Below are 14,259 nucleotides of genomic sequence, written 5' to 3'. Positions count from 1 at the left end.
GATTCAGCAATACCTTTCAGCATGTGCTTTGTTGAATCTGGATCTATACGGTTAACCTAGACGTGCCTATAGAATGGGTCCATTTGACGTGTCGCTGCAGATAGTAACGAGCCAAATTCAGAGCACGTAAAAAGGTGAAACTCCACTGAGGTCAGCCACTTACACCAGGTCTGAGTCTGGCCCAAAGTCTCACGTCCACTAAGTAGGTTTGAGAATTTTTAGCGGAGGGAGGGATCAGTTTGGCTTAACCTTTTCGATGATTTCCAATATGGCATTGCTACGACTAACTGGAGAGCACCAATAGTGCACTAGGCGCTTTCTGGATGTACAAGGACACGACTACAGACACGGCCCCTGTGCTGGAGGACGGACACACCCAGGTTGTGGAGTATTCGCCTCGGTAAGCTCCCCCGCTCAGAAGAGCCCACAGTCCAAACAAAGGATGGGAGTTGGAGAGAGCAGTGGAGGATGTTCTGTTACGTACTGAAAGATGTCCTGCCATGCAAGGGCAACATTGGACAACACCATACGGGCCTTGTGGCCGTTCTGTCCTGGGACAGCAACACTGTACTGTGCTATTATTAAAGGGCATGGACTGCATTAGTATGCAGAAGATATCATGTGATCAGCAGAGCATCCAGTTTCAGAAGATGCTACCAAACTAGAATCCCAGTTGCTGTGCACTAGCTGAATTAAGAATGGCAAACATACCGGCAAGCTTTCCACCCTCTGGGACACAGACAAGCAGTGCTTACATGGCAAACCGCACGGGTGTGGGATCATTATCCAGGCAATGCCGTTTAGAGTCGCGGGCTGCAATTCTACCCTGAAAAGCAACTATGTAAAAATGGATTCCTCCTTCCCTGACAGATCTGCAACCTGGGAGTATTCCGAGTCAGAGCTGCAGACTCCAATGACAAACGTAAGCTCCTCCTACTTCCTCCCGCAGGTACAAGAGAACTCATGCTTCATCTACAGCATTGCTAACCAAGTTCCAAATGCTTGACTCCACCCCCTAGGCTACAGTGCCCGACTTCCCCTCTCTGTCAGCCTTTGCCCTTCTAGGTAACAAGTCTACACACTGTAGCATTGTAGAAAGACAAGGGTGGGACCGTTCCCACCCTATTACCAAAGCAAGAACAGCAATACAAAGCCAAGTAGGTACTTACCGCAATGTGGTTGAGAAAAGCCTACCAGCCGCTGGTGTGTGCACTTTCTATACATTTTCAAACACACTAGCTTTATTCTCTATTGCGTGCCAGGTCCTGTCTACACGACAGGACACTCTAGATTCTGATCAGAGGCTACGTGTGGAAGCAAGTTACAAAGGAACGGGAAAAAACCTAGGGAGAAAACAAGTAATCGAGGAGGAGTCATTACCTGCCAAAGCTTGGTTCACTTTGCTGGGCTTGGGCATCTCGACCGGCAGATTCGGGACACTGGGGAGAAAAAAAAAATAACAACAACAAAACGAAATGTTTAACATCACCGCACGGATGACAGACAAGATGGGGCAATTCAGCGGCACGTGGCATTCTGGCCAGTGGCCACTGAGAGAACTGTGCTTGTGTTAGCTGCATTTTCCCATCGTACCCTAGCAAAGTCAATCACTGCAGAATTAGGTCTCTGGTGCATACCAAAGTACAGCGGGGGATACAGCAAAGGCAGAAAGGCATTAGACCTTCCCAGTGACTTGCTGCACTGGTGGCTGATGCTAATGGAAATAAAAGCAACCTCACTGCAAAATAATAATACCAACTACTCTCATATAGTGACATGCAGCAGTAGATCTCAAAGCACGTGACAATGGAGATGAGCCCCATTTTACAGGTGGGGAAAAATGAAACACAGGGAGGTGAAAGTCGCAGCAGAAGTCTGGTGTGAATCCCAGTCCGAGCACCTTATCCACTGGACCCAGGGGCGGCTCCAGGCACCAGGGCACTAAGCGCGTGCCTGGGGCGGCAAGCCACGGGGGGGCGCCCTGCCAGTCGCTGCGAGGGCGGCAGTCAGGCTGCCTTCGGCGGCGCGCCTGGGGGAGGTCCGCCGGTCCCGCAGTTTCAGCGGCAATTCGGCGGTGGGTACGCCCAAGGCGCGGGACCAGCGGACGTCCCGCAGGCATGCCGCCGAAAGCCACCTGCCTGCCATGCTTGGGGCGGCAAAATACATAGATCCGCCCCTGACTGGACCGCACTGGGAAATGGGAATGGGAACGCAATGGGAGGTCCAAGAGACCTAAAGGAGTGAGGTGTCCAATTTCCCTTTAGTCTGACCGCCCCGCTTGGAAAGCCCAGCCTAGCGCCTTTAGGAATTGTGGGGGGGAGGGGGTTTCCAGCGGCCTGCAAGGGGACGGAATTTGAGATACCTGGGCATGGGCCGCAGAAGCGTGTTCTGCCGCCGCCGCCGATTAGGAAGGAGAGCGAGGGCAGCAGATTGAAAACACACAGACAAGAGGTCACAGCAGGAGGAAGAGGGTCCGGGTTATGTGGAGCGGGGAAAGGAGACCAAGGGCTTGTCTACACGGACAGCAAGCCAGAGCGTGAATCTACAGCACGCTAGCTGGCCACGAAGTCACGTCCCGTGTGGACCCTGCTATAGCACAGTAGATTCACACCCTGGCTTGCCGTGTGGTAGCCGCCCATGTAGACAAGGCCCATATAAATGGAAAGGGAACATCCAACTCTGATGTTTCAGGTACTGGGGTTGAGAGACCACTTCAGTCTAGGATGGAGTATTAGCCAAGGAGGACTGGTGGCCGTGCTCTGCAGCAGGGAGATAGTCCGTCAATCCCAATTCACTCAGTGTAAGATAGGAACAATCATGTTTTACACTTGCACAGTGCCTGTCACCTCAAAGGAACCCCACAGGGCATCACAAACTATGCACATACAAGACTACTGAAATGCAGCCATCTCTGGGGTGGAGGGAAGAAAGCAACAGGCACAAGCACACAGCACAACGGAGGGGAGGGCAATTTTGCACAGGATATTAGAGCAAGAGAAGCGGCAGCACCACTTTTACAAAAAGCAACGGCCACGAGGTCTAAGGGCTCTGGGACGGATGGACCGATCCCCCCTCTCCCCCCACATGCCAAGAGAAGCTTCTGTTTCTAGGCCAAAAGAAATGAGATCGACCGCCATTAAAAATCAGATTCCAAATACTGCACAAAGCAGGTTCTCTAGTTAATAACTTTCAAAACCCACTTTCCTGTTTTCTCCCCCCATTTCTCCTCCTACCTGACGTGCCTTGAGACGCACTGTAACTCAGACAGAAGTTATGGGCTCAAGGCAGGAATCCACTGGCTGAGGTGCTATAGCCTGCGTTTTGCGGGCAGTCAGAGGAGAGGATTATAATGGTTTCTTCTGGCCCTACGAATCTGCATCATGGTGTTTTCCCAGCCGGCTATTTCAGTGGCTGGGTTTTCCTCCTCACACTAAGCTGTCCAGAATTTCGCAATCTTTTCAAGTGACACATCCCTTCACTGCTCTCTCTAAGGGCATGATCCCAAGCCCACCGAAGTCCCTGGAAGGGCCCCAAGGGATTGCCAAGGGCTTGGATTAGACCCTAAAATCCATTTCATTCTTCACAACATTCCTCTTCTGATTTGGCCGCTTCCTAGCAGTTCTCTTCTTGGTGTTTTTTAATCTCTTTCCTCTCTAGCCCAATCTCTTCCCACACCCCGTTTCTACCCTCCACCACCACCCTCCCCGGTCACCTCTCAGGAGCAGAGCCACAGCAAGGAACGTTTTCGAGGCTCAATGAGCGAAGGTGAATTTGAGGATCGCTCTACCAACATCAATGAGCTGACAAGCCTGAACCAAAAGGGCTCGCCTCCTCCCTCCCGAACACCGCACAGGACAGAGCGACGTCCCATCCGGAAGAGCTGTTCTCTCAAGTTCTAAGCTTTGGGTCTGCGATCCCAGCACATGACAGCTGGAAATCCCCCCAGCTTCACTATTCTGGGTGGAGCTATCTCCCGCTCCACCGCACCTCCATGTCATTACACACCACACCCCCACACCCCAACAGCTAGCCTTTTCATCCCCCGCCCCGAGTGGAGAGTTGCTGACTCTAGTGCTATCACTTCACTTTTTTTTTCCTTCTTGTGGATGGCAGAAAACACTAAAAAATGCAACCAAATCCTTGGCTCTGCGGGGAAGGTGGGTGGATAAGTGAGGCTCTCTTACAAGGTATGTCTTCAGAGAATGACACAAGAACGGCATAGCTCTCCTCCCCATTTGCAAGAGTACTAAAAAGCTCCAGAGAGGCCTCTACAGATGAGAGAGAGCAGCAGAGGTGCCTCATGTATAATTCCTCATAAATGCAACTTCAATGGTGGTAACAACACTGGAAGCTCAAGAGCAGCAGGGCTCAGGTGTTTTTACCACCCTGCACTCGTGGGCACTGGTGGTGAACTGCACGTCCCATTTTTGCCAGCTAAGGAAAGAGCAAGTAATGCAGATACCCGGCATCCACTAAGTAGTTGTACGTCCCGCCTCGCCGGAGTAGCTGAACTGGCGAAAGCACCACTGCCCCCTGCAAAGCAGAAGCAAAATCCCTCAGCTGGAACAAATATATCGAGGTTTCCTGTCACTGCTACTGTATATAGAAGGGTGGAACATTGGCTAATCTGTGCTCAAAATGTGCGCCGGACGCCCACGAGGACAAGCACACCATCTCCTGTGCCTAGTGCGTATTTTTTCGTTAGGGTCACAGACCCGAGCCTGGTGAAATGGAGGGAAGTGATGGGTCCTCTTGCTGGATAGACTCCTCACCATATGGTTTTGCGGGTCTATTCAAAGCCACAGTCCAGGGTATAAAGTTTTGTGCCAATGAGTCACTCATCAAAGACTGACCCTAGATGCGGGAACCACAGGGCAAGCCAGCTGACCAAGCTGCAGCGAAATGAATTGGGAGCATTTTGTCCTTCGGCTACACGAGATGTTAAGGAGTTGGGCAAAAGGGCAGAGCCTGAGACTCCCGCTGTTGCTACCATAAACGGAGCTACAGCAGAAGTAATATTTTGGGGGGCAGGACACGCCCCTCAAAGACTCCTCTCATCTGCTGACATAGTCAAGCTCATGGAGCAGTATTTCCCTCGGTCCATGTCTCCGACAGATGCCTGCACACCGACGCGTCTCACCAGACTTCCCAGACACTTGTCTGAAGCTGCACGAGACAGAGAGGCCTTGCCGTGAGACTACTCGCTGTTACGTCAGCGGCATCTTTGTTTTAAGAGCCTTTATTTTAAAGCCGCTCTCTCTACCTTGGCACAGGAAGAGCTGACTGGGTTTGACCCAGACTAAATCGTTCTGAACAAGTAAAGCATCTGCCACACATACATGCTCAAAGAGAAAAAGGCAGACATGACAACACTGCTGCATCACCTTCCTTGCAGGCGCCGGGGAAGAAATCAGACCGTCTTTGACATCCATTTCGTCTGCAGTTGCCTGTTTAGGACAGAGTGGATTTTACTCCCATGACACCAGAGTGCCAACGACTCTGGGCAACTCACACTAACACGCCTAAAGCTTGGGGTCTGTATCACCCTCTATCCAGCCAAAGTTCTGCAGCCCCCCATCACCACAGCCGCTGAGCCCCTCCCCGTCTTTAACGCAGCAAGCCTCACAGTACCTCTGTGAAACAGGGCACGTTCCCAGGGAGGGGAAAAGGTGGGTCAACCCCCCTCACTGGGGCAGCCCTTGCTAAGGGTCAGGACACAGGCACGTCCCTAAAGCAATACCCCTCTGAAGGATAATTAAGCCGATCTAAGTCTCCATATGGACAGCGCTAGGTTGGTGACAGAATTCTTCCATCAACCCAGCCATCGCCTCTCAGGGAGGTGGATTACTGATGCGGATGGGAGAACTCCTCCTGTTGGCGTAGGCAATGTCTACGCTCCACTGGAATTTGACCCACGTGTTTCTAACGGAAACAGTGCCAAGCTGGGGAACAGTAAAAGTTTAAAGCTTGGATTAAAACCCCAAAGTCAAATAACTCCAAGGCCTTCGGAGTACAATAGTTCTCTTATGTTTTGCAGATGCCTGATCATTTTGTACCGCCTGCCTGAACAAACAGCTGCTCGTAGAGTGATGGTGGAGGCCCGTCAAGCAGAAGCCTGAACAGCTGCAGAACTGCTTTTACTGTGGCACAAACAGGAAGAATTTGCTGCAATAATTTACCTTAAAGTGCCTTGGCTATAATGGGGACATGACATGAAGCATTGTTTTAATGGGAACCATAACACCTAGCTCTTTTCAGCAGTACATCTCCAAGCACTACTCAAAGGAGGTCAGTGGCTTTATCCCCATTTTACAGATGGGGAAACTGAGGCACAGAGAGGCAAAGTGATTTGCCCAAGGTCACCCAGTAGGTCAGTAGCAGAGGCAGGAATAGAACCAAGGTCTCCTGAGTCCTAGCCCAGTGCCCCATCCACTAGGCCACATTGCTATGCTGTAAGTACACTGAAGCTGAGGGAGGTTTGACTCACTCAAACTAGCCACCTGAGCTCAACCCCAGGGGGCTGGGCAAGCTTTGACTTGTGTGGCTAGCAAGGTGGTGCAGTGGCTATAATCAGTGGGCTGTAATGAAAACTCTTCCCACCCACCCCTTAGTAGCCTGAGAAAACTCCTCATGTACCCACCCAGTTGGTCTTCTGTCCATGCTCTGAATAACTAGAGCTAAGCTGCCGATGTGAATAAGGAAGCAACAGCACGACAGAATCACTGGGCTTGGGAAAACTCTGTTTCTACAGAAGATCTGTTCCTCTTTCCATCAATGTTTTAAAGGTTGCCCAGGCTCTCTGCAGCACTCTGTATTGCTCTCTTAGGATGCAAATGGCCATGCCTGACCTGATTCTGAACAACAGAAAGCAGACTGAGCACTACAAACCCAGCCCCAAAAATACATTTCCTGCTTCAGAGTGGCCCAAACTCGCCGCTACTTGTGTTTTTACAGAGGACACAGAAGTCTAAATCAGATCTCACTCAAGAGAGACATTTTGCGTTGTGACACCCGGCCACCTGGGGACGTCTACACTCCAGCTGGGAGGTGTGTGCCCCAGCCCGGGTAGACAGATTCGCACTAGCTGTGCTCAAGCTAGTGCCCTGAAAACAGCAGCGTGGATCCCCGCCCAAGTGGATCCCCTCTGGGTCTGAGCGCAGGCGCATAGCCCGGGACTGCGCATGCCGCAACAGCCACACGGCTGCTTTTGGCAGGCCGGCTTGAGCGAATCAAACCTCCCAGCTGCACCCATGGATCGTTAGCAGTTAATCCTGAGCAACATCAGGAGTAAAATCACCTGCTCCTGGGAGGCAGCATGGCTGGGTAGGTAGCACACAATGAAAATTCTGGACTCCCATTTCACAGAATTCTCATCACACTAGCTAGATTTCTTTAGGGTTTTTTAACAAAATGGAAAACAATAGAAAGTGGTTTGCTATTCTTTGTATCTCAGCTGTGCTATGTGAACACAGTGAGAAAGTCCCTGCCCTAAAGCGTTTCCCTCCTCGTCTACAGACCAGACAGGTGACTGGTGGGAGGGGAAAAAGAGGAAGTTGCAGAGCAGGAATCCAACCCAGCCCTGATTCCCTCCTCCTTGCTCTAGCCACTGCGCCCTGCTGCTTCTCACATGGTGCTCCACCCTGACAAATGCTGAACATCTGCCCACCTCCAGTACAGTCAATGCAAATTGTGGGTATTCGGCACCACACCCATAATCTGCAAATACTGTGTATGTCAAACCACTGTAAACTCACCCCCGCTTTGATTTTTAAACTCACAGAAACTAGCTTACAGCTATGAAAGCCTCCTGCCACCACATGCTGCTGAACTGAACATTTGGGGCCAGAGCTACCCTGGGTTCAATTTCAGTCACGTTAATGGAATTACATCAGGGATTACGTTGGCCCGCTTTATAATTATTACGTTGTCGAGCGGCTTCCCGCAGCAGTGTTAGATCTTCCTTTATTACATCAAGGACGCTTCTTACCAACCGTCAGCGATTTATTCCTCTCTGTAATTAACCAGCGCGATGCAAAGAGCATTACTACGCTGCGGTTCCCAGCGCTTTGAAATCCACCCTTTCCCACTCCTGGGGTTATCTTCAGAAAGCAGCCGAGCTCCCAACAGGCCCAGGGCGCCAGCAATTGTCAGGTGCTGACTGTGCTGTAGTTTCTCGCTGCTACACATCCGGCTGGCAGTGGGAATAGTGAGCACACCATTCTTACAGAGAGGTGTTGCAGCTGCCAATTTCACAGCGCTTTGCAAAAGAAGGTCGGCGTCCCCACCCCCATGTTACAGATGGGAAAATAAGGCACCGAGAAACAAAATGACTCCCAAAGGCAACCCAGTGGGGTAGTGGCAGGGCCAAGAATGAACCCCCTCCACCCCCGTCTCCTGAGTTCCAATCCAGTGCCCCACCCACTGGGCCATACTGTTTCCTGCTCCTCTCTGTAATTCCCTTGATCTAGCAATGATTCACGGGAATCAGGAATTTAACCTCCCTTTGAAAAACGTGTTGAATCCCTCTGCACTGCCCAGGATAAATGTAAACTTAATGCATTTTGTTCAGCTGCTCCCCCTGTTCAAACCATATTCTAACCTGCCATGTTCTTGCCAGTGTAGAGAGAAATACACGTTATAATTGTGTTTCAGACCTAGGTATCCTCCAGGGGGGACGCACGGTTGCAGCTCTGCCTATTTCTTAATTCGGTTACATTCAATTAAAGCTACACTGATCTGTCGCCAATTTAATTCTGAATATGAGCATCCACACAGGGGTTTAATGTGATTTAACTAATCCACTTAAAATTCACTCGTATTAACTTTCCCGAGGGCCCCCCTCTCCATGTGTAGACAAGTCTTTGGACAGGAAACACCCAGAGATGAAAGGAGGGAAAACCTGTTCATTGGGTGGTTGCTCTGGAGACCCAAATCTCTTCACTGCCCCCTGTACACACAGGTCAGCGTCACAAAACCCAGACTCAGAACGGTCATCAGACCAGTCGGGGCTCTGAGCGCGGCCTCCAAAACTGGCAAGGGTCCGTCACAACGGAGATGCATCAGCAGAGCTCGGTGCTCTTGCCCTTATGTTCACTGACACTGAATCAGCCACAAACACTAACATTCCCCTGAAATGTACAAGCGACAAAGGAGGAGACGCATATGGACTGTGAGGGAAGAAAAGAAGAAACATTTTGCAGAAACAAAGCCTAGCTGAGGAGGGAAAGGGGAGGAGGGGGGATCTAGTGTATAAAGTAACCCAGGAATGTCACAGCTAGAAGTAAAATGAAACACATTGTGAGAGTCGGCTGCTCGGGTTTCCTCTAATACAGGGGTATTAGAATCTTTTCTGTTGGAAAATGGAATTTCACAAGCTGGAGAACAGAACCCCAGACAGGAATAATTAACTGGGCTTCCGACTCATGTGGAAAGAAAGGGAGAAGCCATCCAGGGCTGTCTGCTCGGGGTAAAATCGTCCCGTTCACAGCCTGCCTTTTACATCTGCTGCTATTTCAGGCCCAAATTACCCTCACTGTCCCCCTTCCCGTTGAATCCCTGTGTGTAGGGTCAGACGGGGGAGGGAGAACACAAGAAAACCCCCAGAGATTCAAAATCCAGAGTTAGGAGGATGCCACAAGGCATCCAGAAACATCCTCTGACACGAAGAGTTGCACTGCCCATCCTTTCCTGAATCCCAGGGTTTGAGCTTACTCCTCCGAAGCTACTGTCCTCTCCCCATCAGTGCAAGCCGCCCCAGAGTCTCCCCCAGCTCTACTGATAGCCATCTGCCAGCATCAAATCAAGGACCAGCTTTTCAAGTGAATTTCACATGGAGTGCACCCGAAACAAATGACAAGGGAATGGCTAGGATACAGGCTAATATTAGATATCATCCCCCCCCACCCCTCCAACCCCCCCCACAGCTAAGGCAGAAACCTCCACAGCCAGAAGCTCACAGGAAGAAAGCCAACAAAACTCTCACCTTCCAAACCAAGTTCCAGTCCCCCAAATTTGGCCTGACACTCTCCTCACAGCGATGTCAGTGGCTCTCTCCTGCTCCATGCACTGACTCTAACAGCCAGAGGATGATCTGGAATGAGCTAGGGTCAAGCCACAAAGGCAGATTTCATAGTCTGCAGGTAGGACCACTCCTGTCTCACCTTTTGCAGGTGTCTCTCGTTTCCCACACCCCTCCAGTGACCCTGAAAGGATAAGCCATATTCCCTGTGGTGCTGCATTGTTCCCAGCAGATGCCTGATCAAGTAACCCCTCTACAAGGCTTAATGGGCCATGGATTACTGTGAATGTTGTGGGCACCACACTGTCTGCAAGTAAAGTCAGCCCGTTTCATGGCTTCACCAGTGGGCACCCCCACCTGCCAGGCGACGGACCAGCTTCCTCCAAAGCCACCTTTGATATACTAACAGCTCACAGCCAGGGCTGTGAGACTCAGTCCAAATCCTAACCACGGCCCTAGGGAGCAGTTTTCAATGGGTCCCAAAAGCTTAGTGCACGTGGGGAAGAGAAGGAAATGCAATGGCTCTTCGGGCGCTCTGGTACTATGCTGCTCAGTGGGGATTAAGAATCAATCCAGTCCAGCATCAGTGACAAAGCATATTAGTTAGGAGTGAGCTTATCTGAGCATCCCTTAATGCTCCTGAGATGACAGAACAGTTTGGTTCTGTTTGTGAACCAGTGTTTCCAAACCGGCTGTGTGTTTAGTACAGGAAACAGTATCCCACAAAGAGCTCACGCCACCCTCCCGACTAACAGATTTATCTGGGCATAAGCTTTCGTGGGTAAAAAACCTCACTTCTTCAGATGCATGGAGTGAAAGTTACAGGACTCCATGCATCTGAAGAAGTGAGGTTTTTTTACCCACGAAAGCTTATGCCCAGGTAAATCTGTTAGTCTTCAAGGTGTCACCGGACTCCTTGTTGTTTTTGTGGATACAGACTAACACCGTCGCCCCCTGATACTTGACCACCCTACTGCTAGTACCTAACCTAGTCTTAGGGAAGGTCTGTCTTTGGGTGATGTCTGCAGTACCTCTCTGTTCGTTCCTAAAGCCTCCTCCTACATGGCTCAGTACGCACTTCGCAAACGATGTATATAAATGCCCCACTGAAATGCAGCCACCTCTGGGGAGGAAAGTCAGCAGCCAGCTAGGCCAATAGCCTAGCGCACTGTGTAGTAGTTTGGAAAGAGAAGGGGAATTTGGGACAGGAAGAATCTTTTCCTCATATGCAAAATGCTAGAGATTTAATGTTCAGCCAGGGCTTCATCTGTAAACGTCTCGTCTGAATGTAGACTATAACACCGCAATATCAGAAATCAGAGTAAATGTTTCTTTTTAAAATCAGGACACTGAGGCTCAAAAATAATTTTAAAAAAACCATTCAAATCCCCCTTACTACCATCCTCTTGTATTAACAATACAAAGCACTTTAAAAGTCCTATAGACTATTCAACCTTCATGTTGTTTATATTTTTACACTGGATCAGCCTGGACAATTCAACTAGCCCAGTGAACTAGCAAGTTCGTGTTCAGATTCTCCTGCACACATACGATGTTATTATTATTACAGTGAAACACACATAGCTCTGTATCAGCGGGGTGGCCGTGTTAGTCTGGATCTGTAAAAGCAGCAGAGAGTCCTGTGGCACCTTATAGACTAACAGACGCTACATAGCTCTGTGACCGGACACAGCACTTTACAAACACATGGGCTCAGGCAAACTTTCACTGGACATGAAGTTCTCCCACTTTCTTTCCAGGAGGCCACTCACACGAGTAACAGCTACATGGGTAATACTTTGCAGGATCGGGCCCACAGGTAAATCACGTGTTGGGTCCACAAACAGCTTTGCAAACACTGCTAGGGGAGGTTTAAATCCACAACAGGGAATTGTTGTCACTGGAAATCAGACAAAAACAGTCACAAAAACGTTTCCATTAGTCCTAGTTTTGGTAATGTCCTTTTTAAACCACAAATCTAAGAGCCAACAATATTTAGTGCTTTTCATTTACATAGCGCCAAACGTTTTACAGAGGAAGGTCAATATTATCCCCACCTGGAAAATGGGGAAACTGAGGCACAGTGTGGTGAGGTGACTTCCCAAGGCCACACAGAAACTCAAAGGCAGAACTGGGGAAAGACCCAAAGTCTCTTGACTCCCGACCCAGTCCCAAAGGAGTTCTTTGAATTCTGCTGGGGGCAGGGGAGTTGTGGACAGAGGAAAGAAAGCCTCCAGAGAGCCAAGGAGATCTCTTTGGAGTCATTGCCTGGGTCCTGGCATTGTGATCTTCAGACCATGCAGACTGCACCTTTCAAGCATCTGAAACTGACTTAACAGGCCAAGCAGGTTTCTTGTGTTTTATTGAGCAGAAAGCAGGCAGTGCGGAGAGATGGAATGCAACGGTAACAAACTGGCCCATGAACTGAGAGAGTCCTTGCAGCAAAGTGTACTGCAAACCATGGCCTTTTGTATAGCCAACAATTCATTTTTTACATATAGCTACATTACAACTTGTAAACGGCAACCTGCAGGGGTCTCTGGGCAATGCCCAAAATAGCGGGACAGATAAGCAGCAGCTTAATTTCTGAAACAGTTTTCAGAAATCACTGCCTGCCGTTATTTTGGGATCTCTATTCAGCTGTCCTCTCCGCTACTGGGGGAAGTGCACATGATACCACACTGCACTTCTCCGCATGAGGCCTGGCCAAATGATGCACAATAGGACTGAGAAAATTCAGCTCTTTAGAAAGTGCAGAGAAACCAGAACGATTCCAAGATCATAACAGCTGGGAAATGAGCCCCCTGACTTCCGAATGCTTTCCAATGGGACAGGAATGCTCAATCTGATTTTGCACCACAACAAGGCTGCTGAGACAGCAGCTTCCTCTAGGAGTGTTAATTGCACCTCGGAGAGTTTAAAGAAACATTATTTAGTGATCAACAGAGCTCTGCAGTTTGGATGCAGTGACCACATTACATTGGAGTTTTCCTTTCAACTCAATCTGATTCTCCATCAGGAATAGCTTTGTGTAGCGCTCCCTTATTTGTTCTGTAGTTTGAGAGAGGACGGGAGATGTTATTTGTTGATGGGTGAAGGATCTGAAGTATCATAAAAGCGGCACATAAGCGACATACAAGAGCAACAGCGGTCAGGAGAACTGGAGAACCTCTGCACCGGAAAAATATGCCTCCAGCCAGCGAGTCTCAGGGATTGTCTACACTGCAAAAAAACCACACCAGCCCCAAAACCACACACACAACTGGCGGTACAGTCTCAGAGCCTGGATCCACTGACTAGGGCTTGCAGGGCTAAAAATAGCATTGTCGATATTCATGCTTGGGCTGGAGCCTGGGCTCGGAGACCCACCCTGCTCACTGGGTTTCAGAGCCCGGGGTCCAACGTCTACCCTGTTATTTTTAGCCCGACAGATAACTCGGGCTCTGAGTTGAGTCTCGCTACTGCAGGCTCCTCCCCGCCCCCTTCAAGTATTGATAAACCCCTAGAAGAGTGTATTCCTGACTCTTGTGGCTGACCCGCTGTGTGACCCTGGGGAAGGCCCATCTGTGCCTCGGTTTCCCCATCTGTAAAATGGAACATAGATCTACCTCCTGGGTGGGAGGGGTTTGCGGTCTTAGCTCTTCTCTGTTTGCAAAACACTTGGAACGGAAAGTGCTTTACAACTAACAATCCACCTCTTGCTGCTGCCATTTGTAAAGGGAAAGAATCCTATGCAGGCTGGAATGTTTCTGAAGAAAGGAGGACATCAGCTTGTTCCACTTGGGGAACTGAGTCAGGCTGACACTTCTGCTGCTGGGAGGGAGCAAAAATGGGATGTGTCACAAAAGAGCCGTGTCGCACTAAAACCCAGAGAGGAAGCAAGCAGGAGAACAGGGCTGAGAGGTGCACATTGGCTTGTCAGTTTACAGAGCCTCATCAGGTCAGGTACACACTGGAGTCTCCTCCCTCTCTGAACAGATAAACAGGAGAGGGCACGCTCAGCTTCACTGCTTTCCTGGGAACGGGGGCACGAACCACTCCAAGAAATGTAACACCATGACACAGAAGTGGGGCAGCTCTAGGGTGAGCAGACAGCAAGTGTGAAAAATCGGGACGGGGTGGGGAGTAATAAGAGCCTATGTAAGAAAAAGCCCCAAATATCGGGACTGTCCCTATAAAAATCGGGACATCTGGTCACCCTAGGCAGCTGTTAAAGGCAGAACAATGAAATGATCGAGAAG

At 49.8% G+C, this 14,259-nt stretch overlaps 1 protein-coding gene across 4 annotated transcripts in view; it reads right to left on the bottom strand.

Moving 5' to 3' along the window:
* The window catches only part of DTX2 (deltex E3 ubiquitin ligase 2), a 58,492-nt gene that overhangs the window by 26,744 nt on the left and 17,489 nt on the right, over window positions 1–14,259 (bottom strand). For all 4 annotated transcript variants that reach the window (XM_039507672.1, XM_039507671.1, XM_039507673.1 and 1 more), the window contains one exon: window positions 1,381–1,439. In XM_039507672.1, the coding sequence (XP_039363606.1) occupies window positions 1,381–1,439 (59 nt within the window). The remainder of the gene's footprint in view (window positions 1–1,380; window positions 1,440–14,259) is intronic.

This window comes from Mauremys reevesii, linkage group 20 (assembly GCF_016161935.1).
Source record: "Mauremys reevesii isolate NIE-2019 linkage group 20, ASM1616193v1, whole genome shotgun sequence".
Classification (NCBI taxonomy): Eukaryota; Metazoa; Chordata; order Testudines; family Geoemydidae; genus Mauremys; species Mauremys reevesii.
Note: the sequence above shows the minus strand (reverse complement) of the source record. Positions and strands in the feature narration are given on the sequence as shown.